We start from the raw sequence: 22,745 nt of genomic DNA on the forward strand, positions 1-22,745 counted from the left end.
GGAAAACGGTTGAGTGTGAAAAACCCAGCAGCATTGCAATTCTTGAAACACTCAAAATGGGGTGCCTGGCACCTACTACTGTACCCTGTCCAAAGGCACTTAAATATTTTGTCTTACCCATTCACCTTCTGAATGGCACACATACACAATCCATGTCTCAAGGCTTAAAAATCCTTCTTTAACCTGTTTCCTCCCCTTCATCTACACTGATTGAAGTGGATTTAACAAGTGATGTCAATAAGGGATCTTATTTTTCACCTGGTCAGTCTATGTAAAGACCTGATTTTCTTAATGTTTTGTATACTCAGTTTATTTCAAGTGTTGTATGTTATCAAAAAAAATAACTCATGCAGCTCAATATATTTGACAGAATATCACCAGTTTAGTTCAGTACGGTAGCGCAGGCCAATGCTTTAACCAGAGACCGTAAATATAAATTCAATAGATTTTAAACCGAAGTACAGTGTTGACCATACAGCCCCAAGCCAGGCGGAGTCTATGACCCAGCGGACAAGGTGGTACAATAGCCCTGTTATGCCGTAATGCGGAGAGCTTGCTGCTAACTCTGGGAAATACTGTCCCCCCAAAAATACCGTTTTACTAAGAGTCTGCGGTGTTTTATATGTGAGGAATTGGGTGATAGAAATCACGAGCTGCAGAATTTACCGCTGGCCCAAGGTAAGGTCGCTGAACAATCTTGTCGTTGTGTGCCGAGCCTGCTTGCCATATGGTTCAGCCAGGCTCTATGGCCTGCTAACTAGATAACTTCCTCCTCTCTCATGTAGATATTTCACCCTCGTATGGCACAAATTATTAATGTGATACGCGGTCACATCGATACTCTAATGGATTAACGTCTGAATTAATTGAGACATTGAGAAATGCCGCTGGGAGCTAAAATGGAGTGATATTTTAGGCATCGCAAGTAGCCGGAGTGGTGGTGGTGTTGGTGGCGGCGCCGATTGATTTCAGCCACCGCGGTGCTGTAGTCCACGTCATGAAGCGAGGCCTGAGCTTGGCGCCAGGGCCGCCAGTGTTTTGTCCCAGTCTGGATGTGTGGTTTGTCCCAGTCTGGATGTGTGGTTTGTCCCAGTCTGGATATGTGTGGTTTGTCCCAGTCTGGATATGTGTGGTTTGTCCCAGTCTGGATATGTGTGGTTTGTCCCAGTCTGGATATGTGTGGTTTGTCCCAGTCTGGATGTGTGTGGTTTGTCCCAGTCTGGATGTGTGTGGTTTGTCCCAGTCTGGATGTGTGTGGTTTGTCCCAGTCTGGATGTGTGTGGTTTGTCCCAGTCTGGATGTGTGTGGTTTGTCCCAGTCTGGATGTGTGTGGTTTGTCCCAGTCTGGATGTGTGTGGTTTGTCCCAGTCTGGATGTGTGTGGTTTGTCCCAGTCTGGATGTGTGTGGTTTGTCCCAGTCTGGATGTGTGTGGTTTGTCCCAGTCTGGATGTGTGTGGTTTGTCCCAGTCTGGATGTGTGTGGTTTGTCCCAGTCTGGATGTGTGTGGTTTGTCCCAGTCTGGATGTGTGTGGTTTGTCCCAGTCTGGATGTGTGTGGTTTGTCCCAGTCTGGATGTGTGTGATTTGTCCCAGTCTGGATGTGTGTGGTTTGTCCCAGTCTGGATGTGTGTGGTTTGTAGTTTTGGTCTAGCTACCACCGCAAGGCAATATGCATGGTTTTACAGAATCTATATTTTTAGTGACCGGGGTCTGTTGATTACCTTCAGGAAACGGGTCATTTGTGGAGGTAAATGTAGGATAGTGGATTTGTCTTCTTATTTACATACTGGGATTCCATATTACTGTTAGCTAGTTATATATCAAATTGGGTTAGCCTATGCTTAGACTTGTTAGTTGATGGTGAATAACGTAGTAAGTTAGACAACGCGTCCTGCCATAGTTACAAGAACAAAACACAATGATTTCATGCACTTTATTCTCATGAAAATAACTTTCCTTTTTCGTAAATGAGCGTAGTTAATCTATGGAACTGGAGTAGCAAATATATTTATAACTAACCCAATATAGACCATAAGTTGTCGTATCCAATTGGAGTAAATTAATGATATCGGGAAGAACAAGCACGGATGTAGGCAGAGCCAAGCAAGAGCTAGTGAGATCCTATTGGCGCTTTCTAGCATTGGTTTGCATATTTCCGTTAGGGAATGCCTACTTTGAAGTGAGCCTGTGTAATACTTCTGTTTGCCCTGGCTTTCCTTCTAAACAATGTCATTTTTTAAAACTTTGACATAGGGTAACGTCTACAAAATGCAGTCCACTCCGTTTGTTACAGTTTCTAGTTTTGGAATCTGAAAACTGTATGGAGATCAAATGTTTAATCTATGAGGAAATGTGTAGTTTAACGGCCATCTTGCTCAATCTTCTCCCACTGCTGGTCACTGGACTTCCTCTCATCACCATATTTGGTAGTGAGTGTGAACGCCAACCGGAGGCCTCACATTTATACATTCGGTGAAAGAACAATGAGCCAGATATGTCTGTGGAAGTAGTTAGTGTCAGAGGAATTCTGGAGGAAACAAAACGTTAAGCGGATTGAACTTCTTTAGGAAAACCTCACTAATGTTGTAAACAAACATCATTATTATGTTGTCATCGAGTCACAGGTATTTATTTCCAAGCTATAGCACACAATATTTTACATACAGCAGGTTTTTAAAGGACCAAGGAGTGTGAATTGCTTCAGTGTTTTCATTTTTGCCATGGAAAAAATATTGCGATTATTGGTATCATCCTGGCCCTACTAATGGTATACAGCTACGAACAGAATTTACTTTTCCAGAGTTTTTTTATTTTATTTTATTGGGGAGTTGAATAGCAGAAGCTTGAGAGCCACTTTCTCGCAGATGGTACTTCAGGTGTGGACCATAGTAACAATATGATTTTTTTTGGCTAAGTTTACAAGGTTATTGAGCAGATGTTCAGAATCAGGGTCAAGCACAATGTTACAATCAAAGTAGAGTGAAGACAAACCGGTGTAAAGTAGGTTCTATGAAGAAATGGAGTTGTTTGCTTATGGAGTTGCATTTGGGGTAGACCCGTTGGCATATAGAAGCCCATTCTTCCTCACCCATGTCCAATGTCTCTCTCCCAAACGGGTTTCAACGCAGCATAAGATGAGGAACTTCTGTCAAATAGAATAGAATATATGTCGGAGATTAAACCTCTCCGAACAGTAGGATTCGTCAATAGATTTCAAATCTTCAGTCATTTGAAAACGTAGTTAATTGACTCCTATGAAGTGTCTAAGATGTAGGTAAAAAAAAATCTTTGTTGAGAAAGTCAATCTCAGTTTTTATCTGTTGGAACGATATAAGAGTGTCCTGAGCAAATAAAGGCTCTAAGGTCAGCAATCATCATCTTCTTCTTCTAGTCCAGAAGTCCAATACTCCTTATTTGGGGGGAATCTTGATTAAGGGCAAACGGTGACCAGAGTGATACATCGTCTGGAATCTGCAGGTACCTCTTTGCATGTTTCCAAGCTAAGAGTGCATTCTGCACTGTTACAATTGTCAGATAAGGTCGGGATCTTTTCAATGCTATTAAATACATGGTAAGGAAGCTAATGTGGTTGGGTGACATGCTATTGGTTCCATCCAAACCTAAATTGTGTGGTGTCTGTCTAGGCACCAACTAATCATGTGCAGACCAGTAATATAGTTGTGGTTTTGGCAAAGAGATCCCTGCTAAATCCTTAGGTTAATAGGTTTCTTATTGCTCCAGATATATTTAGATTGGCATTCATTTTCTGGCAAAAAGACTGCGATAGATGGCAGGGGATATTTCAGAGTAGATCATTTAGCCGATGAAGGATATTCATCCTGACGACATTAATCCTGCCAAAAAGACTTTGGTAGGGTGACCAGTTAATCAGGTCCTGTTTAATCTTCGTTAGCCAAGGCATATCATTTGAAGTGAACAGGTTATTAAGATTTGGAGCAACACAAGTATCTGAAACCTGTTTCAGTCTTTTGGAATGGAGATAACGTTTCTAAGTTGATTGTGGAGGGGATGCCTGGTTGCTTAGTATGGCAACTGCTCGGGCCTCCGACCGCAAGGCACTACAGAGGGGAGTGCATATGGTCCAGTAGATCACTGGGGCCAAGCTTCCTGCCAGGACCTCTATACCAGGCAGTGTCAGAGGAAGGCCCTACAAATGGTCAGACTCCAGCCACCCTGGTCATAGACTGTTCTCTCTGCTACCGCACGGCAAGCGGTACCGGAGCGCCAAGTCTAGGTCGAAGAGGCTTCTCAACAGCTTCCCCCAAGCCATAAGACTCCTGAACATCTAGTCAGATGGCTACCCAGACTCTTTGCATTGCCCCCCTCCCCCCTCTTCCACGCTGCTGCTACTCTCTGTTATTATCTATGCATTGTCACTTTATTAACTCTACCTACCAGAGGTCGACCGATTAGGATTTTTCAACGCCGATACCGATTTATTGGAGGACTAAAAAAAGCAGATATTGATCAATCGGCTTATTTTTGTATTTTTATTATTTGTTATAATGACAATTACAACAATTTATTTTAATTTTATTTCACCTTTATTTAACCAGGTAGGCAAGTTGAGAACAAGTTCTCATTTACAACTGTGACCTGGCCAAGATAAAGCAAAGCAGTTCGACACATACAACGACACAGAGTTACACATGGAGTAAAACAAACATACAGTCAATAATACAGTATAAACAAGTCTATATACGATGTGAGCAAATGAGGTGAGATAAGGGAGGTAAAGGCAAAAAAGGCCATGGTGGCAAAGTAAATGGTAAATGGTAGATTTGCAGTGGAAGAATGTGCAAAGTAGAAATACAAATAATGGGGTGCAAAGGAGCTAAATAAATAAATAAAATACAGTAGGGAAAGAGGTAGTAGTTTGGGCTAAATTATAGGTGGGCTATGTACAGGTGCAGTAATCTGTGAGCTGCTCTGACAGTTGGTGCTTAAAGCTAGTGAGGGAGATAAGTGTTTCCAGTTTCAGAGATTTTTGTAGTTCGTTCCAGTCATTGGCAGCAGAGAACTGGAAGGAGAGGCGGCCAAAGAAATAATTGGTTTTGGGGGTGACTAGAGAGATATACCTGCTGGAGCGTGTGCTACAGGTGGGAGATGCTATGGTGACCAGCGAGCTGAGATAAGGGGGGACTTTACCTAGCAGGGTCTTGTAGATGACATGGAGCCAGTGGGTTTGGCGACGAGAATGAAGCGAGGGCCAGTCAACGAGAGCGTACAGGTCGCAATGGTGGGTAGTATATGGGGCTTTGGTGACAAAACGGATTGCACTGTGATAGACTGCATCCAATTTGTTGAGTAGGGTATTGGAGGCTATTTTGTAAATGACATCGCCGAAGTCGAGGATTGGTAGGATGGTCAGTTTTACAAGGGTATGTTTGGCAGCATGAGTGAAGGATGCTTTGTTGCGAAATAGGAAGCCAATTCTAGATTTAACTTTGGATTGGAGATGTTTGATGTGGGTCTGGAAGGAGAGTTTACAGTCTAACCAGACACCTAAGTATTTGTAGTTGTCCATGTATTCTAAGTCAGAGCCGTCCAGAGTAGTGATGTTGGACAGGCGGGCAGGTGCAGGTAGCGATCGGTTGAAGAGCATGCATTTAGTTTTATTTGTATTTACGAGCAATTGGAGGCCACGGAAGGAGAGTTGTATGGCATTGAAGCTTGCCTGGAGGGTTGTTAACACAGTGTCCAAAGAAGGATACAGAATGGTGTCATCTGCGTCGAGGTGGATCAGAGACTCACCAGCAGCAAGAGCGACATCATTGATGTATACAGAGAAGAGAGTCGGTCCAAGAATTGAACCCTGTGGCACCCCCATAGAGACTGCCAGAGGTCCGGACAGCAGACCCTCCGATTTGACACACTGAACTCTATCAGAGAAGTAGTTGGTGAACCAGGCGAGGCAATCATTTGAGAAACCAAGGCTGTCGAGTCTGCCAATGAGGATGTGGTGATTGACAATACTGAATGAACACTTATTTTAACTTAATATAATACATCAATAAAATCAATTTAGCCTCAAATAAATAACGAAACATGTTCAATTTGGTTTAAATAATGCAAAAACAACATGTTGGAGAAGAAAGTAAAAGTGCAATATGTGCTATGTAAGAAAGCTAACGTTTAAGTTCCTTGCTCAGAACATGAGAACATATGAAAGCTGGTGGTTCCTTTTAACATATCAAATCAAACATGAGTCTTCAATATTCCCAGCTGGTGAGTATCAACACTAAGGCACAGAGTATCACCAGCTAAGGGAGGCTGTGGGGAAGGCACTGGTCAATTCATCCACGTCTCAATACCTTACCTTTCTGTTAGAGAATGAGCTAGATGCTGATTTGACCAGCTAGACATTCCTCAGCATTGTACAGTGCTCGTGGCATAGCAGCAGTGTTTCTATCTATAGGGACTATTGGCATAGTGGACAGCCGATAGACTAGAAAAGGCCAATATCGACCCGATATGTCGGGTTGGACGATTATCGGTTGTTCTGGAAATGGTAGTTATGCTGTAGATGAGGGCAATACAGTAACTTCAACATGACACAAACTAGGAATCCTGTCGTATGACAAGCAACAACTCTAAAACATCTGTGTCACATCTTACAGCATATTAACAAGTTATAAAGTGGCTGAATTGTCAGTTTTCGTGCTGATAGATTCATATTTGAGGGCACTGCCACAGACATGGAAGTTGGTGTGATTTAGTCCAGTCAGCAAAGTGGGACTTTGTCCTGTGTTTCTTGGCTTTGTACATGGTTTCGTCCACAAGCTAGGTTGTTGTTCAATGTTAGTTTGGTTCTGCTGCTTCAACTGATAGCAGAGTGGCTGTCTACTACAAGTCACATCCAACATCTCAGACATGTGACACCATTACCACGGTAACCTCCCGCCCTTAAAGGGGCAGCTGAACATTTTGTCTCTGATATTTTGATTAAAAGACTCACATTACATTGGTCACATTAAATTGAGTAGTATACCACATTACTTCTTACTAATACATTTCCTGTTTTAGAAACATTACAGAGCATGCTCATCTGGGGAGGGGGTTGATGTGATAATGGGGCAAAAATATTTTGGCTGGTAAAAAGCCATAGGGCTTCGGTCTATAGTAGTGCGCTATATAGTGAATAGGGCTCTGGTCTATAGTATTGTACTATACAGGGAATAGGGCTTCGGTCTATAGTCGTGCACTATATAGGGAATAGGGCTCTGGTCTATAGTCGTGCACTATATAGGGAATAGGGCTCTGGTCTATAGTAGTGCACTATATAGGGAATAGGGCTCTGGTCTATAATAGTGCACTATATAGGGAATAGGGCTCTTGTCTATAGTAGTGCACTATATAGCGAATAGGGCTCTTGTCTATAGTAGAGCACTATATAGGGAATAGGGCTTCGGTCTATAGTAGTGCACTATATAGGGAATAGGGCTCTGGTCTATAGTAGTGCACTATATAGGGAATAGGGCTCTGGTCTATAGTAGTGCACTATATAGGGAATAGGGCTCTGGTCTATAGTAGTGCACTATATAGGGAATAGGGCTCTTGTCTATAGTAGAGCACTATATATAGGGAATAGGGCTTCGGTCTATAGTAGTGCACTATATAGGGAATAGCTTGCCATTAGACACACCCCCCACCACTTCCATTGTCAGCAGTATCTCCAAATAGGACGTGTCAGTAGCAGTGTCTCTAAATAGGACGTGTCAGTAGCAGTATCTCTAAATAGGATGTGTCAGTATCTCTTAATAGGACGTGTCAGGAGCAGTATCTCTTAATAGGACGTGTCAGTAGCAGTATCTCCAAATAGGACGTGTCAGTAGCAGTGTCTCTAAATAGGACGTGTCAGTAGCAGTATCTCTAAATAGGATGTGTCAGTATCTCTTAATAGGACGTGTCAGTAGCAGTGTCTCTAAATAGGACGTGTCAGTAGCAGTGTCTCCAAATAGGACGTGTCATTATCTCTAAATAGGACGTGTCAGTAGCAGTGTCTCTAAATAGGACGTGTCAGTAGCAGTGTCTCTAAATAGGACGTGTCAGTAGCAGTTTCTCTAAATAGGACGTGTCAGTAGCAGTATCTCTAAATAGGATGTGTCAGTATCTCTAAATAGGATGTGTCAGTATCTCTAAATAGGACGTGTCAGTATCCCTAAATAGGACGTGTCAGTATCCCTAAATAGGACGTGTCAGTATCCCTAAATAGGACGTGTCAGTATCCCTAAATAGGACGTGTCAGTATCTCTAAATAGGACGTGTCAGTATCTCTAAATAGGACGTGTCAGTATCTCTAAATAGGACGTGTCAGTATCTCTAATATAGGACGTGTCAGTATCTCTAAATAGGATGTGTCAGTATCTCTAAATAGGACGTGTCAGTATCTCTAAATAGGACGTAGCAGTATCTCTAAATAGGACGTAGCAGTATCTCTAAATAGGACGTAGCAGTATCTCTAAATAGGACGTGTCGGGAGCAGTGTCTCCAAATAGGACGTGTCAGTAGCAGTGTCTCTAAATAGGACGTGTCAGTAGCAGTGTCTCTAAATAGGACGTGTCAGTATCTCTAAATAGGATGTGTCAGTATCTCTAAATAGGATGTGTCAGTATCTCTAAATAGGACGTGTCAGTATCCCTAAATAGGACGTGTCAGTATCCCTAAATAGGACGTGTCAGTATCCCTAAATAGGACGTGTCAGTATCTCTAAATAGGACGTGTCAGTATCTCTAAATAGGACGTGTCAGTATCTCTAAATAGGACGTGTCAGTATCTCTAATATAGGACGTGTCAGTATCTCTAAATAGGATGTGTCAGTATCTCTAAATAGGATGTGTCAGTATCTCTAAATAGGACGTGTCAGTATCTCTAAATAGGACGTAGCAGTATCTCTAAATAGGACGTAGCAGTATCTCTAAATAGGACGTAGCAGTATCTCTAAATAGGACGTGTCGGGAGCAGTGTCTCCAAATAGGACGTGTCAGTATCTCCAAATAGGACGTGTCAGTAGCAGTGTCTCTAAATAGGACGTGTCAGTAGCAGTGTCTCTAAATAGGACGTGTCAGTAGCAGTGTCTCTAAATAGGACGTGTCAGTAGCAGTGTCTCTAAATAGGACGTGTCAGTAGCAGTATCTCTAAATAGGACGTGTCAGTAGCAGTATCTTTAAATAGGACGTGTCAGTAGCAGTGTCTCCAAATAGGACGTGTCAGTAGCAGTGTCTCCAAATAGGACGTGTCAGTAGCAGTGTCTCCAAATAGGACGTGTCAGTAGCAGTATCTTTAAATAGGACGTGTCAGTAGCAGTGTCTTCAAATAGGACGTGTCAGTAGCAGTGTCTTCAAATAGGACGTGTCAGTATCAGTATCTCCAAATAGGACTTGTCAGTACATAGTTATTAGAGCTGTTTACTTCACACAGTGCAGCCCTCTTTTTCCTATGTCAGTTAGTGACACTACCGGGTGTTACAGTAGACCATATTACAGGGGTTAGTAACATGGTCAGGGGGACTAGGGTTAGTAACATGGTCAGGGGTACTAGGATTAGTAACATGGTCAGGGGGACTAGGGGTGTTACAGTAGACCATATTACAGGGGTTAATAACATGGTCAGGGGTACTAGGGTTAGTAACATGGTCAGGGGTACTAGGGTTAGTAACATGGTCAGGGGTACTAGGGTTAGTAACATGGTCAGGGGGACTAGGGGTGTTACAGTAGACCATATTACAGGGGTTAGTAACATGGTCAGGGGTACTAGGGTTAGTAACATGGTCAGGGGGACTAGGGGTGTTACAGTAGACCATATTACAGGGGTTAGTAACATGGTCAGGGGTACTAGGGTTAGTAACATGGTCAGGGGGACTAGGGGTGTTACAGTAGACCATATTACAAGGGTTAGTAACATGGTCAGGGGTACTAGGGGTGTTACAGTAGACCATATTACAATGGTTAGTAACATGGTCAGGGGTGCTAGGGGTGTTACAGTAGACCATATTACAGGGGTTAGTAACATGGTCAGGGGGACTAGGGTTAGTAACATGGTCAGGGGTACTAGGATTAGTAACATGGTCAGGGGGACTAGGTGTGTTACAGTAGATCATATTACAGGGGTTAGTAACATGGTCAGGGGGACTAGGGTTAGTAACATGGTCAGGGGTACTAGGGGTAGTAACATGGTCAGGGGGACTAGGGGTGTTACAGTAGACCATATTACAGGGGTTAGTAACATGGTCAGGGGTACTAGGATTAGTAACATGGTCAGGGGGACTAGGGGTGTTACAGTAGACCATATTACAGGGGTTAGTAACATGGTCAGGGGGACTAGGGTTAGTAACATGGTCAGGGGGACTAGGGGTGTTACAGTAGACCATATTACAGGGGTTAGTAACATGGTCAGGGGGACTAGGGGTGTTACAGTAGACCATACTACAGGGGTTAGTAACATGGTCAGGGGGACTAGGGGTGTTACAGTAGACCATATTACAGGGGTTAGTAACATGGTCAGGGGGACTAGGGTTAGTAACATGGTCAGGGGTACTAGGATTAGTAACATGGTCAGGGGGACTAGGGGTGTTACAGTAGACCATATTACAGGGGTTAGTAACATGGTCAGGGGGACTAGGGTTAGTAACATGGTCAGGGGTACTAGGGTTAGTAACATGGTCAGGGGGACTAGGGGTAGTAACATGGTCAGGGGGACTAGGGGTGTTACAGTAGACCATATTACAGGGGTTAGTAACATGGTCAGGGGTACTAGGATTAGTAACATGGTCAGGGGTACTAGGGGTGTTACAGTAGACCATATTACAGGGGTTAGTAACATGGTCAGGGGTACTAGGGTTAGTAACATGGTCAGGGGTACTAGGATTAGTAACATGGTCAGGGGTACTAGGGGTGTTACAGTAGACCATATTACAGGGGTTAGTAACATGGTCAGGGGGACTAGGGGTGTTACAGTAGACCATACTACAGGGGTTAGTAACATGGTCAGGGGGACTGGTGGTGTTACAGTAGACCATATTACAGGGGTTAGTAACATGGTCAGGGGTACTAGGGTTAGTAACATGGTCAGGGGTACTAGGATTAGTAACATGGTCAGGGGGACTAGGGGTGTTACAGTAGACCATATTACAGGGGATAGTAACATGGTCAGGGGGACTAGGGTTAGTAACATGGTCAGGGGTACTAGGATTAGTAACATGGTCAGGGGGACTAGGGGTGTTACAGTAGACCATATTACAGGGGTTAGTAACATGGTCAGGGGGACTAGGGTTAGTAACATGGTCAGGGGTACTAGGATTAGTAACATGGTCAGGGGTACTAGGGGTGTTACAGTAGACCATATTACAGGGGTTAGTAACATGGTCAGGGGGACTAGGGTTAGTAACATGGTCAGGGGGACTAGGATTAGTAACATGGTCAGGGGGACTAGGGGTGTTACAGTAGACCATATTACAGGGGTTAGTAACATGGTCAGGGGGACTAGGGTTAGTAACATGGTCAGGGGGACTAGGGGTGTTACAGTAGACCATATTACAGGGGTTAATAACATGGTCAGGGGGACTAGGGGTGTTACAGTAGACCATATTACAGGGGTTAGTAACATGGTCAGGGGGACTAGGTGTGTTACAGTAGACCATATTACAGGGGTTAGTAACATGGTCAGGGGGACTAGGGTTAGTAACATGGTCAGGGGGACTAGGGTTAGTAACATGGTCAGGGGGACTAGGGGTGTTACAGTAGACCATATTACAGGGGTTAGTAACATGGTCAGGGGGACTAGGGGTGTTACAGTAGACCATATTACAGGGGTTAGTAACATGGTCAGGGGGACTAGGGGTGTTACAGTAGACCATATTACAGGGGTTAGTAACATGGTCAGGGGTACTAGGGGTGTTACAGTAGATCATATTACAGGGGTTAGTAACATGGTCAGGGGGACTAGGGTTAGTAACATGGTCAGGGGGACTAGGGGTGTTACAGTAGACCATATTACAGGGGTTAGTAACATGGTCAGGGGGACTAGGGGTGTTACAGTAGACCATATTACAGGGGTTAGTAACATGGTCAGGGGGACTAGGGTTAGTAACATGGTCAGGGGGACTAGGGGTGTTACAGTAGACCATATTACAGGGGTTAGTAACATGGTCAGGGGTACTAGGGTTAGTAACATGGTCAGGGGGACTATGGGTGTTACAGTAGACCATATTACAGGGGTTAGTAACATGGTCAGGGGGACTAGGGTTAGTAACATGGTCAGGGGGACTAGGGGTGTTACAGTAGACCATATTACAGGGGTTAGTAACATGGTCAGGGGGACTAGGGTTAGTAACATGGTCAGGGGTACTAGGATTAGTAACATGGTCAGGGGTACTAGGGGTGTTACAGTAGACCATATTACAGGGGTTAGTAACATGGTCAGGGGGACTAGGGTTAGTAACATGGTCAGGGGGACTAGGGGTGTTACAGTAGACCATATTACAGGGGTTCGTTAGTCAGTGGGGTATCAAGGGTGTTACAGTAGACTAGTCAGTGACTGCAAGTTGCACTTTCACCAATGGTGAGTCCTGTGTTATTCAGTTTCATGAAATAACTATAGTATGAACACTCAACTAACAGTTTGAGCAATGTCTTTGGCAATGAACTGCAATGTCTTTGGCAATGAACTGCAATGTCTTTGGCAATAGATAGTGTTACAGTACAATAGTGTTTCTCGTGTTGATGTGCAATACCAGATGGATCATATTGTCTAGTGGTTCCAGATGGATCATATTGTCTAGTGGTTCCAGATGGATCATATTGTCTAGGGGTTCCAGATGGATCATATTGTCTAGTGGTTCCAGCCCCCTACCAGCAGGATCATATTGTCTAGTGGTTCCAGCCCCCTACCAGATGGATCATATTGTCTAGTGGTTCCAGCCCCCTACCAGCAGGATCATATTGTCTAGTGATTCCAGCCCCCTACCAGCAGGATCAAATTGTCTAGTGATTCCAGCCCCCTACCAGCAGGATCAAATTGTCTAGTGGTTCCAGATGGATCATATTGTCTAGTGGGTCCAGCCCCCTACCAGATGGATCATATTGTCTAGTGGTTCCAGATGGATCATATTGTCTAATGGTTCCAGATGGATCATATTGTCTAGTGGTTCCAACCCCCTACCAGCAGGATCATATTGTCTAGTGATTCCAGCCCCCTACCAGCAGGATCATATTGTCTAGTGGTTCCAGATGGATAATATTGTCTAGTGGTTCCAGATGGATCATATTGTCTAGTGGGTCCAGCCCCCTACCAGATGGATCATATTGTCTAGTGGTTCCAGATGGATCATATTGTCTAGTGGTTCCAGATGGATCATATTGTCTAGTGGTTCCAGCCCCCTACCAGCAGGATCATATTGTCTAGTGGTTCCAGATGGATCATATTGTCTAGTGGTTCCAGATGGATCATATTGTCTAGTGGGTCCAGCCCCCTACCAGATGGATCATATTGTCTAGTGGGTCCAGCCCCCTACCAGCAGGATCATATTGTCTAGTGGTTCCAGCCCCCTACCAGCAGGATCATATTGTCTAGTGATTCCAGCCCCCTACCAGCAGGATCATATTGTCTAGTGGTTCCAGATGGATCATATTGTCTAGTGGTTCCAGCCCCCTACCAGATGGATAATAGTGTCTAGTGGTTTCAGATGGATCATATTGTCTAGTGATTCCAGCCCCCTACCAGCAGGATCATATTGTCTAGTGATTCCAGCCCCCTAACACCAGCAGGATCATATTGTCTAGTGGTTCCAGCGCCCTACCAGCAGGATCATATTGTCTAGTTGGTCCAGCCCCCTACCAGCAGGATCATATTGTCTAGTGGTTCCAGATGGATCATATTGTCTAGTGGTTCTAGCCCCCTACCAGCAGGATCATATTGTCTAGTGGTTCCAGCCCCCTACCAGATGGATCATATTGTCTAGTGGGTCCAGCCCCCTACCAGCAGGATCATATTGTCTAGTGGTTCCAGCCCCCTACCAGCAGGATCATATTGTCTAGTGGGTCCAGCCCCCTACCACCAGCAGGATCATATTGTCTAGTGGGTCCAGCCCCCTACCACCAGCAGGATCATATTGTCTAGTGGTTCCAGCGCCCTACCAGCAGGATCATATTGTCTAGTTGGTCCAGCCCCCTACCAGCAGGATCATATTGTCTAGTGGGTCCAGCCCCCTACCAGATGGATCATATTGTCTAGTGGTTCCAGATGGATCATATTGTCTAGTGGTTCCAGATGGATCATATTTTCTAGTGGGTCCAGCCCCATACCAGTAGGATCATATTGTCTAGTGGGTCGAGCCCCCTACCAGCAGGATCATATTGTCTAGTGGGTCCAGCCCCCTACCAGATGGATTATATTGTCTAGTGGTTCCAGATGGATCATATTGTCTAGTGGTTCCAGATGGATCAAATTGTCTAGTGGGTCCAGATGGATCATATTGTCTAGTGGTTCCAGCCCCCTATCATATTGTCTAGTGGTTCCAGCCCCCTACCAGATGGATCATATTGTCTAGTGGTTCCAGATGGATCATATTGTCTAGTGGTTCCAGCCTCCTACCAGCAGGATCATATTGTCTAGTGGTTCCAGCCCCCTACCAGATGGATCATATTGTCTAGTGGTTCCAGCCCCCTACCAGCAGGATCATATTGTCTAGTGGTTCCAGATGGATCATATTGTCTAGTGGTTCCAGCCCCCTACCAGATGGATCATATTGTCTAGTGGTTCCAGCAGGATCATATTGTCTAGTGGTTCCAGATGGATCATATTGTCTAGTGGTTCCAGCCCCCTACCAGATGGATCATATTGTCTAGTGCTTCCAGATGGATCATATTGTCTAGTGCTTCCAGATGGATCATATTGTCTAGTGGTTCCAGATGGATCATATTGTCTAGTGGTTCCAGATGGATCATATTGTCTAGTGGTTCCAGATGGATCATATTGTCTAGTGGTTCCAGCCCCCTACCAGATGGATCATATTGTCTAGTGGTTCCAGATGGATCATATTGTCTAGTGGTTCCAGCCTCCTACCAGCAGGATCATATTGTCTAGTGGTTCCAGCAGGATCATATTGTCTAGTGGTTCCAGCAGGATCATATTGTCTAGTGGTTCCAGATGGATCATATTGTCTAGTGGTTCCAGATGGATCATATTGTCTAGTGGTTCCAGATGGATCATATTTTCTAATGGTTCCAGCCCCTACCAGCAGGATCATATTGTCTAGTGGTTCCAGCCCCCTACCAGCAGGATCATATTTTCTAGTGGCTCCAGATGGATCATATTGTCTAGTGGTTCCAGATGGATCATATTTTCTAATGGTTCCAGCCCCTACCAGCAGGATCATATTGTCTAGTGGTTCCAACCCCCTACCAGCAGGATCATATTGTCTAGTGGTTCCAGCCCCCTACCAGCAGGATCATATTTTCTAGTGGCTCCAGATGGATCATATTTTCTAGTGGCTCCAGATGGATCATATTGTCTAGTGGTTCCAGCCCCCTACCAGCAGGATCATATTGTCTAGTTGTTCCAGATGGATCATATTGTCTAGTGGATCCAGCCCATTACCCACAGATATTGACAGGGTTCTCCTACCCACAACTATTGACAGGGTTCTCCTACCCACAGCTATTGACTGGGTTCTCCTACCCACAGCTATTGACTGGGTTATCCTACCCACAGCTATTGACAGGGTTCTCCTACCCACAGCTATTGACAGGGTTCTCCTACCCACAGCTATTGACAGGGTTCTCCTACCCACAGCTATTGATAGGGTTCTCCTACCAACAGCTATTCCATCTATGGACTCATAATGACATGAGCTGTTGTAATCTGTCTACAGGGATGAGAGGAGGTTGGTTGGAGTGCACCAGAGGAAGACTTTGTGACGTGACATTTATGGTGAGTTGTCTCCGTGCTGCTTGCTGATGTGTCAGTATCAAGTACTTGTCTCTGTCCCCCTCCCAGTTAGGGGGAGTGGTGAGCTCTACAGCAGACTCACACAACTCAATCGCTGGTTGAAAACTGTTTTCTGCCCTCTCCCAAAATATAGAATTTTGTAGATAACTGGCCCCAGTGTGTCCTCTGGAAAATGTGTTTAGCTGTTGGGGGGTCCCCCTGTTTTTGGGTGTTTCTGAGGACCCCCCCCCCCCCCCCCACAAAAAAACATGTTTACGTTTTGAAAAGCTTGGTTCTGGTGACCTTTATTTTTTAAACAAAACAAAAAACCCATTAAAATATAATTTCCACACCCAGAAATGAGCTCAATAACATATTGGTAAAGTGATTCAAGTATACAGGATGTCATTTAAGGGTGAGTTCTGCAGCTGTCTAAAGAAACACAAGAGACCTTCTTTCTGAAATTAAAATGTTTATTTTGACAAAATGAACAGAGGAGCATTTGACTGAACATCCAATTAAAGCCCACTAATTCATGTTCATCACAAACGGAGGGCATTGAAAATCTCTCTCTAGGTTCTGACAAAAACCTCGTTCTGACATAGTTTACAGCCTTTTGACAGAGCACTTTGTTTTTCTGGGCTTTCAGATAAAGAGGTCAAATTTATCACCCCTGCATCTTGATTTGTACCCCTTACAGCTTCCAGATATAAAGAAGATGGTATGAACGATGTTATTGGATAGGATGGAAGTTCTTTAGTCTCCCGTTGGGTTCATATATAGTTATTCTACGTCTCATTGCTCAGCTTCTCGTGCCTCTTCCCGTGCCTCTTCCCGTGCCTCTTCCCGTGCCTCTTCCCGTGCCTCTTCCCGTGCCTCTTCCCGTGCCTCTTTCCGTGCCTCTTCTCGTGCCTCTTCTCGTGCCTCTTCTCATGCCTCTCCCCCTGTAGGATACGTCAGGATGAAACGGCTCAGGTCTTCAAGCAGCAGTGACAGTTCTGACAATGAGAGTGAGTTCACTTTCTGCATAAACTTCATGACCTAAAACGACATGTGATTGTTTTTTATATTTTTTTATACCTAGTACACAGAGCCTTCGGAAAGCATTAAGACCCCTGGACTTTTCCCACATTTTGTTACGTTACAGCCTTATTCAAAAATGCTGAGCAAATGTTATTTAATACAATCTACACACACTACCCCATAATAAAAAAGCTTTTTTGACATTTTGATTGAAGTCCACCTGTGGTAAATTCAATTGATTGGACATGGTTTGGAAAGGCACACACCTGTCTATATAATGTCCCACAGTTGACAGTGCATGTCAGAGCAAGAACCAAGCCATGAGGTCGAAAGAATTGTCCGTAGTGCTCAGAGAGGATTGTGTCGATCGAGGCACAGATCTGGGCAAGGGTGCCAAAACATTTCTGCAGCATTGAAGGTCCCCAAGAACACAGTGGCCTCCAAATGGAAGTAGTTTGGAACCACCAAGATACTTCCTAGAGCTGGCCGCCCGGCCAAACTGAGCAATCGGGAGAAGGACCTTGGTCAGGGAGGTGACCAAGAACCCGATGGTCACTCTGGAGCGCTGTCAGAATTCCTCTGTGGAGATGGTTGTCCTTCTGGAAGGTTCTCCCTTCTCTGCAGCACTCCACCAATCAGGCCTTTTATGGTAGAGTGGCCAGTTGGAAGCCACTCCTCAGTAAAAGGCACGACAGCCTGCTTGGAGTTTACCAAAAGGCACCTAAAGACTCTCAGACCATGAGAAACAAGATTCTCTGGTCTAATGAAACCAAGATTGAAATCTTTGGCCAGAATGCCAAGTGTCATGTCTGGAGGAAACCTGGCACAACCCCTACAGTGAAGCATGGTGGTGGCAGCAGCATTCTGTGGGGATGTTTTTCAGGGACTGGGAGACTAGTCAGGATCAAGGGAAAGATGAACGGAGCAAAGATCCGTTATACAGAGATCCTTGATGAAAACTTGCTCCAGAGCGCTTAAGACCTGAGACTGGGGGCGAAGGTTGACCTTCTAACAGGACAACAACCCTAAGCACACATCAAAGACAACGCAGGAGGGGCTTCGGGACAAGTATCTGAATGTCCTTGAGTGGCCCATCCAGAGCCCGAACTTGAGACCTGAAAATAGCTGTGCAGCAACTCTCCCCATCCAACCTGACAGAGCTTGAGAGGATCTGCAGAGAAGAATGGGAGAAACTCCCCAAATACAGATGTGCCAAGTTATCTTCATACCCAAGAAGACTCCAGGCTGTTATCGCTGCTAAAGGTGCTTCAACAAAGTACTGAGTAAAGGGTCTGAATACTTATGTAAATATGATATTTCCATTTATTTTATTTGATAAATTAGCAACAATTTATACATATTATTTTTAGAAAATGGCTGTAATGTAACAATCTGGAAAAAAAGTCAAGGGGTCTGATTACTTTCCGAAGTGTTTGTTGCATGTTTTGCATTTTCATCTTGACAAAGAAAAACAGGTCAAACCTGTACCAGGGTTGGCTCAATTTGAAACGAAGCCAGTCAATTCAGGAAGATTTAAAACCTGTACCAGGGTTGGCTCAATTTGAAACGAAGCCAGTCAATTCAGGAAGATTTAAAACATGTACCAGGGTTGGCTCAATTTGAAACGAAGCCAGTCAATTCAGGAAGATTGAAAACCTGTACCAGGGTTGGCTCAATTTGAAACGAAGCCAGTCAATTCAGGAAGATTTAAAACCTGTACCAGGGTTGGCTCAATTTGAAACGAAGCCAGTCAATTCAGGAAGATTTAAAACATGTACCAGGGTTGGCTCAATTTGAAACGAAGCCAGTCAATTCAGGAAGATTGAAAACCTGTACCAGGGTTGGCTCAATTTGAAACGAAGCCAGTCAATTCAGGAAGATTTAAAACCTGTACCAGGGTTGGCTCAATTTGAAACGAAGCCAGTCAATTCAGGAAGATTTAAAACCTGTACCAGGGTTGGCTCAATTTGAAACGAAGCCAGTCAATTCAGGAAGATTGAAAACCTGTACCAGGGTTGGCTCAATTTGAAACGAAGCCAGTCAATTCAGGAAGATTGAAAACCTGTACCAGGGTTGGCTCAATTTGAAACGAAGCCAGTCAATTCAGGAAGATTTAAAACCTGTACCAGGGTTGGCTCAATTTGAAACGAAGCCAGTCAATTCAGGAAGATTTAAAACCTGTACCAGGGTTGGCTCAATTTGAAACGAAGCCAGTCAATTCAGGAAGATTGAAAACCTGTACCAGGGTTGGCTCAATTTGAAACGAAGCCAGTCAATTCAGGAAGATTGAAAACCTGTACCAGGGTTGGCTCAATTTGAAACGAAGCCAGTCAATTCAGGAAGATTTAAAACCTGTACCAGGGTTGGCTCAATTTGAAACGAAGCCAGTCAATTCAGGAAGATTTAAAATGTTTGAAATAAATAGCTACTACATTTCAGCTTATTGAAAAGCCATTGGAAATAAAGGACATTTTTTTTTCGATTGAATTGTCATTTTAGTTTACTTACAGAATTGACTGCCTCCAATTAGAATTGAGCCCAACCCTGGCATGTACGCCCTGTTCCTCTCTCAAACTCCCTTTTCCTTCAGGTCCTTCCACCTCATTCTGCTCCTCCAACAAGTATGGAAGCAAACCTGGAACCCCTGCTCCCATGCCCAAGAAACCAGCAGAGGTACAGTAAGAGAAGGACACTGTTTCCTGTCTATAGGCTGGTTCTCAGGTTGTTCCCTGATGACAACTCCATAGGGCTCTGGTCAATAGTAGTGCACTGTTTAGGTAATAGGGGGCCATTTTGGACACATGGTCAGAAAGCTGCAGCTTCCTGAGTATTCGTTACATGCAGGGTAGAATGTCTGTCAGCCTGTTGATACCCCCTCTCCTCCCTCCCTAGGGTAGAATGTCTGTCAGCCTGTTGATACCCCCTCTCCTCTCTCCCTAGGGTAGAATGCCTCTGTCAGCCTGTTGATACCCCTCTCTTCCCTCCCTAGGGTAGAATGTCTGTCAGCCTGTTGATACCCCCTCTCCTCTCTCCCTAGGGTAGAACGTCTGTCAGCCTGTTGATACCCCCTCTCCTCCTCTCTAGGTGTTCAGGAAAGACCTGATCAGTGCCATGAAGCTGCCAGACTCTCACCATGTCTCCCCTGAAGACTATTACCTGCTGGGGGACACCTGGAGACAGGAGTGGGAGAAGGGAGTGCAGGTGCCCGCCTTCCCTGAAACCATCCCACACGCCTCTATCAGGTAACCCTCCCACACGCCTCTATCAGGTAATCCTCCCACCGCCTCTTTCAGGTAACCCTCCCACACGCCTCTATCAGGTAATCCTCCCACGTGAGAGGACAGACTGGTGTCTCCAAGTGGCCACACCTCTCCAGACTGTGGGTTTGAGTGAGAGGTCTGACTGGTGTCTCCAAGTGGCCACACCTCTCCAGACTGGTGTCTCCAAGTAGCCACACCTCTCCAGACTGTGGGTTTGAGTGAGAGGTCTGACTGGTGTCTCCAAGTGGCCACACCTCTCCAGACTGTGCACAGCTCCTAAGTAATTTCAATATACTTTTATGATTAAAAAAATAGTCTTCAGCTATAAAGTATTTTTTTTGCTGTGCAGTTGAGGAACTAGAGTAAGCACACTTGTAGTGGTTTGGAACACAGCCCTGCATCCCTGCCTGTTTGGTTTGGAACACAGCCCTGCATCCCTGCCTGTTTGGTTTGGAACACAGCCCCGCAAACACACAACTACTGTTGTTTACACAATCCACAAATTGTCTACTTATAAATCGCAATCTGGGTCACGAGATAAATGATAAATACTATCTTACAGTTTTAGGCATTCACAAGGCAATTCAGAGAAGCAGGTTGTAATTTTGGTGCGGAATGGAGTCATGCGTGCATTCCTATGCGATGTGTGGTCAGCGCCAAATGTTCTTCACAATACACACACAGGCTCACCCTGTTCAGGACAGCCCAGGGTACGACGCCGTGTCATCCTGTTCAGGACAGGCCAGGGTACGACGCCGTGTCATCCTGTTCAGGACAGGGTACGACGCCGTGTCATCCTGTTCAGGACAGGCCAGGGTACGACGCCGTGTCAGGACAGGCCAGGGTACGACGCCGTGTCAGGACAGGCCAGGGTACGACGCCGTGTCAGGACAGGCTAGGGTACGACGCCGTGTCAGGACAGGCCAGGGTACGACGCCGTGTCAGGACAGGCCAGGGTACGACTCCGTGTCATCCTGTTCAGGACAGGCCAGGGTACGACACAGTGTCATCCTGTTCAGGACAGGCCAGGGTACGACTCCGTGTCATCCTGTTCAGGACAGGCCAGGGTACGACGCCCTGTCATCCTGTTCAGGACAGGCCAGGGTACGACACCGTGTCATCCTGTTCAGGACAGGCCAGGGTACGACACCATGTCATCCTGTTCAGGACAGGCCAGGGTACGACACAGTGTCATCCTGTTCAGGACAGGCCAGGGTACGACTCCGTGTCATCCTGTTCAGGACAGGCCAGGGTACGACGCCCTGTCATCCTGTTCAGGACAGGCCAGGGTACGACACCGTGTCATCCTGTTCAGGACAGGCCAGGGTACGACACCGTGTCATCCTGTTCAGGCCAGGGTATGACACCGTGTCATCCTGTTCAGGACAGGCCAGGGTACGTCGCCCTGTCATCCTGTTCAGGACAGGCCAGGGTACGACGCCGTGTCAGGACAGGCCAGGGTACGACGCCGTGTCAGGACAGGCCAGGGTACGACTCCGTGTCATCCTGTTCAGGACAGGCCAGGGTACGACTCCGTGTCATCCTGTTCAGGACAGGCCAGGGTACGACGCCGTGTCATCCTGTTCAGGACAGGCCAGGGTACGACGCCGTGTCAGGGCAGGCCAGGGTACGACGCCGTGTCAGGACAGGCCAGGGTACGACTCCGTGTCAGGACAGCCCAGGGTACGACGCCGTGTCATCCTGTTCAGGACAGGCCAGGGTACGACGCCCTGTCATCCTGTTCAGGACAGGCCAGGGTACGACACCGTGTCATCCTGTTCAGGACAGGCCAGGGTACGACACCATGTCATCCTGTTCAGGACAGGCCAGGGTACGACACCGTGTCATCCTGTTCAGGACAGGCCAGGGTACGACACCGTCATCCTGTTCAGGACAGGCCAGGGTACGACACCGTGTCATCCTGTTCAGGACAGGCCAGGGTACGACACCGTGTCATCCTGTTCAGGACAGGCCAGGGTACGACGCCGTGTCATCCTGTTCAGGACAGGCCAGGGTACGACGCCGTGTCATCCTGTTCAGGACAGGCCAGGGTACGACACCGCGTCATCCTGTTCAGGACAGCCAAGGGTACGACTCCGAGTCATCCTGTTCAGGACAGGCCAGGGTACAACGCCGTGTCAGGACAGGCCAGGGTACGACGCTGTGTCAGGACAGCCCAGGGTACGACGCCGTGTCATCCTGTTCAGGACAGGCCAGGGTACGACGCCGTGTCAGGACAGGCCAGGGTACGACTCCGTGTCATCCTGTTCAGGACAGGCCAGGGTACGACGCCGTGTCAGGACAGGCCAGGGTACGACTCCGTGTCATCCTGTTCAGGACAGGCCAGGGTACGACGCCGTGTCATCCTGTTCAGGACAGGCCAGGGTACGACGCCGTGTCATCCTGTTCAGGACAGGCCAGGGTACGACGCCGTGTCATCCTGTTCAGGACAGGCCAGGGTACGACGCCGTGTCATCCTGTTCAGGACAGGCCAGGGTACGACGCCGTGTCAGGACA

The 22,745-nt window shown here is 46.0% G+C and overlaps 1 protein-coding gene across 2 annotated transcripts in view; it reads left to right on the forward strand.

The window, feature by feature from the left end:
* The first annotated feature begins 487 nt into the window (after positions 1–487).
* Positions 488–22,745, forward strand: part of LOC110524918 (jade family PHD finger 3) — a 45,164-nt gene continuing 22,906 nt past the window's right edge. Inside the window, exons 1-6 of one of the 2 annotated variants that reach the window (XM_090236535.1) lie at positions 488–678; positions 15,890–15,948; positions 16,646–16,666; positions 16,896–16,955; positions 19,559–19,641; positions 20,053–20,210. In XM_090236535.1, the coding sequence (XP_090092661.1) occupies positions 16,907–16,955; positions 19,559–19,641; positions 20,053–20,210 (290 nt within the window). In that variant the 5' untranslated portion in view covers positions 488–678; positions 15,890–15,948; positions 16,646–16,666; positions 16,896–16,906. The remainder of the gene's footprint in view (positions 679–15,889; positions 15,949–16,645; positions 16,667–16,895; positions 16,956–19,558; positions 19,642–20,052; positions 20,211–22,745) is intronic. The other variant, XM_090236534.1, reaches the window with a different exon arrangement.

Source organism: Oncorhynchus mykiss, chromosome 5 (genome assembly GCF_057628025.1).
Source record: "Oncorhynchus mykiss isolate SJ-2025 chromosome 5, ASM5762802v1, whole genome shotgun sequence".
NCBI classification, from domain to species: domain Eukaryota; kingdom Metazoa; phylum Chordata; class Actinopteri; order Salmoniformes; family Salmonidae; genus Oncorhynchus; species Oncorhynchus mykiss.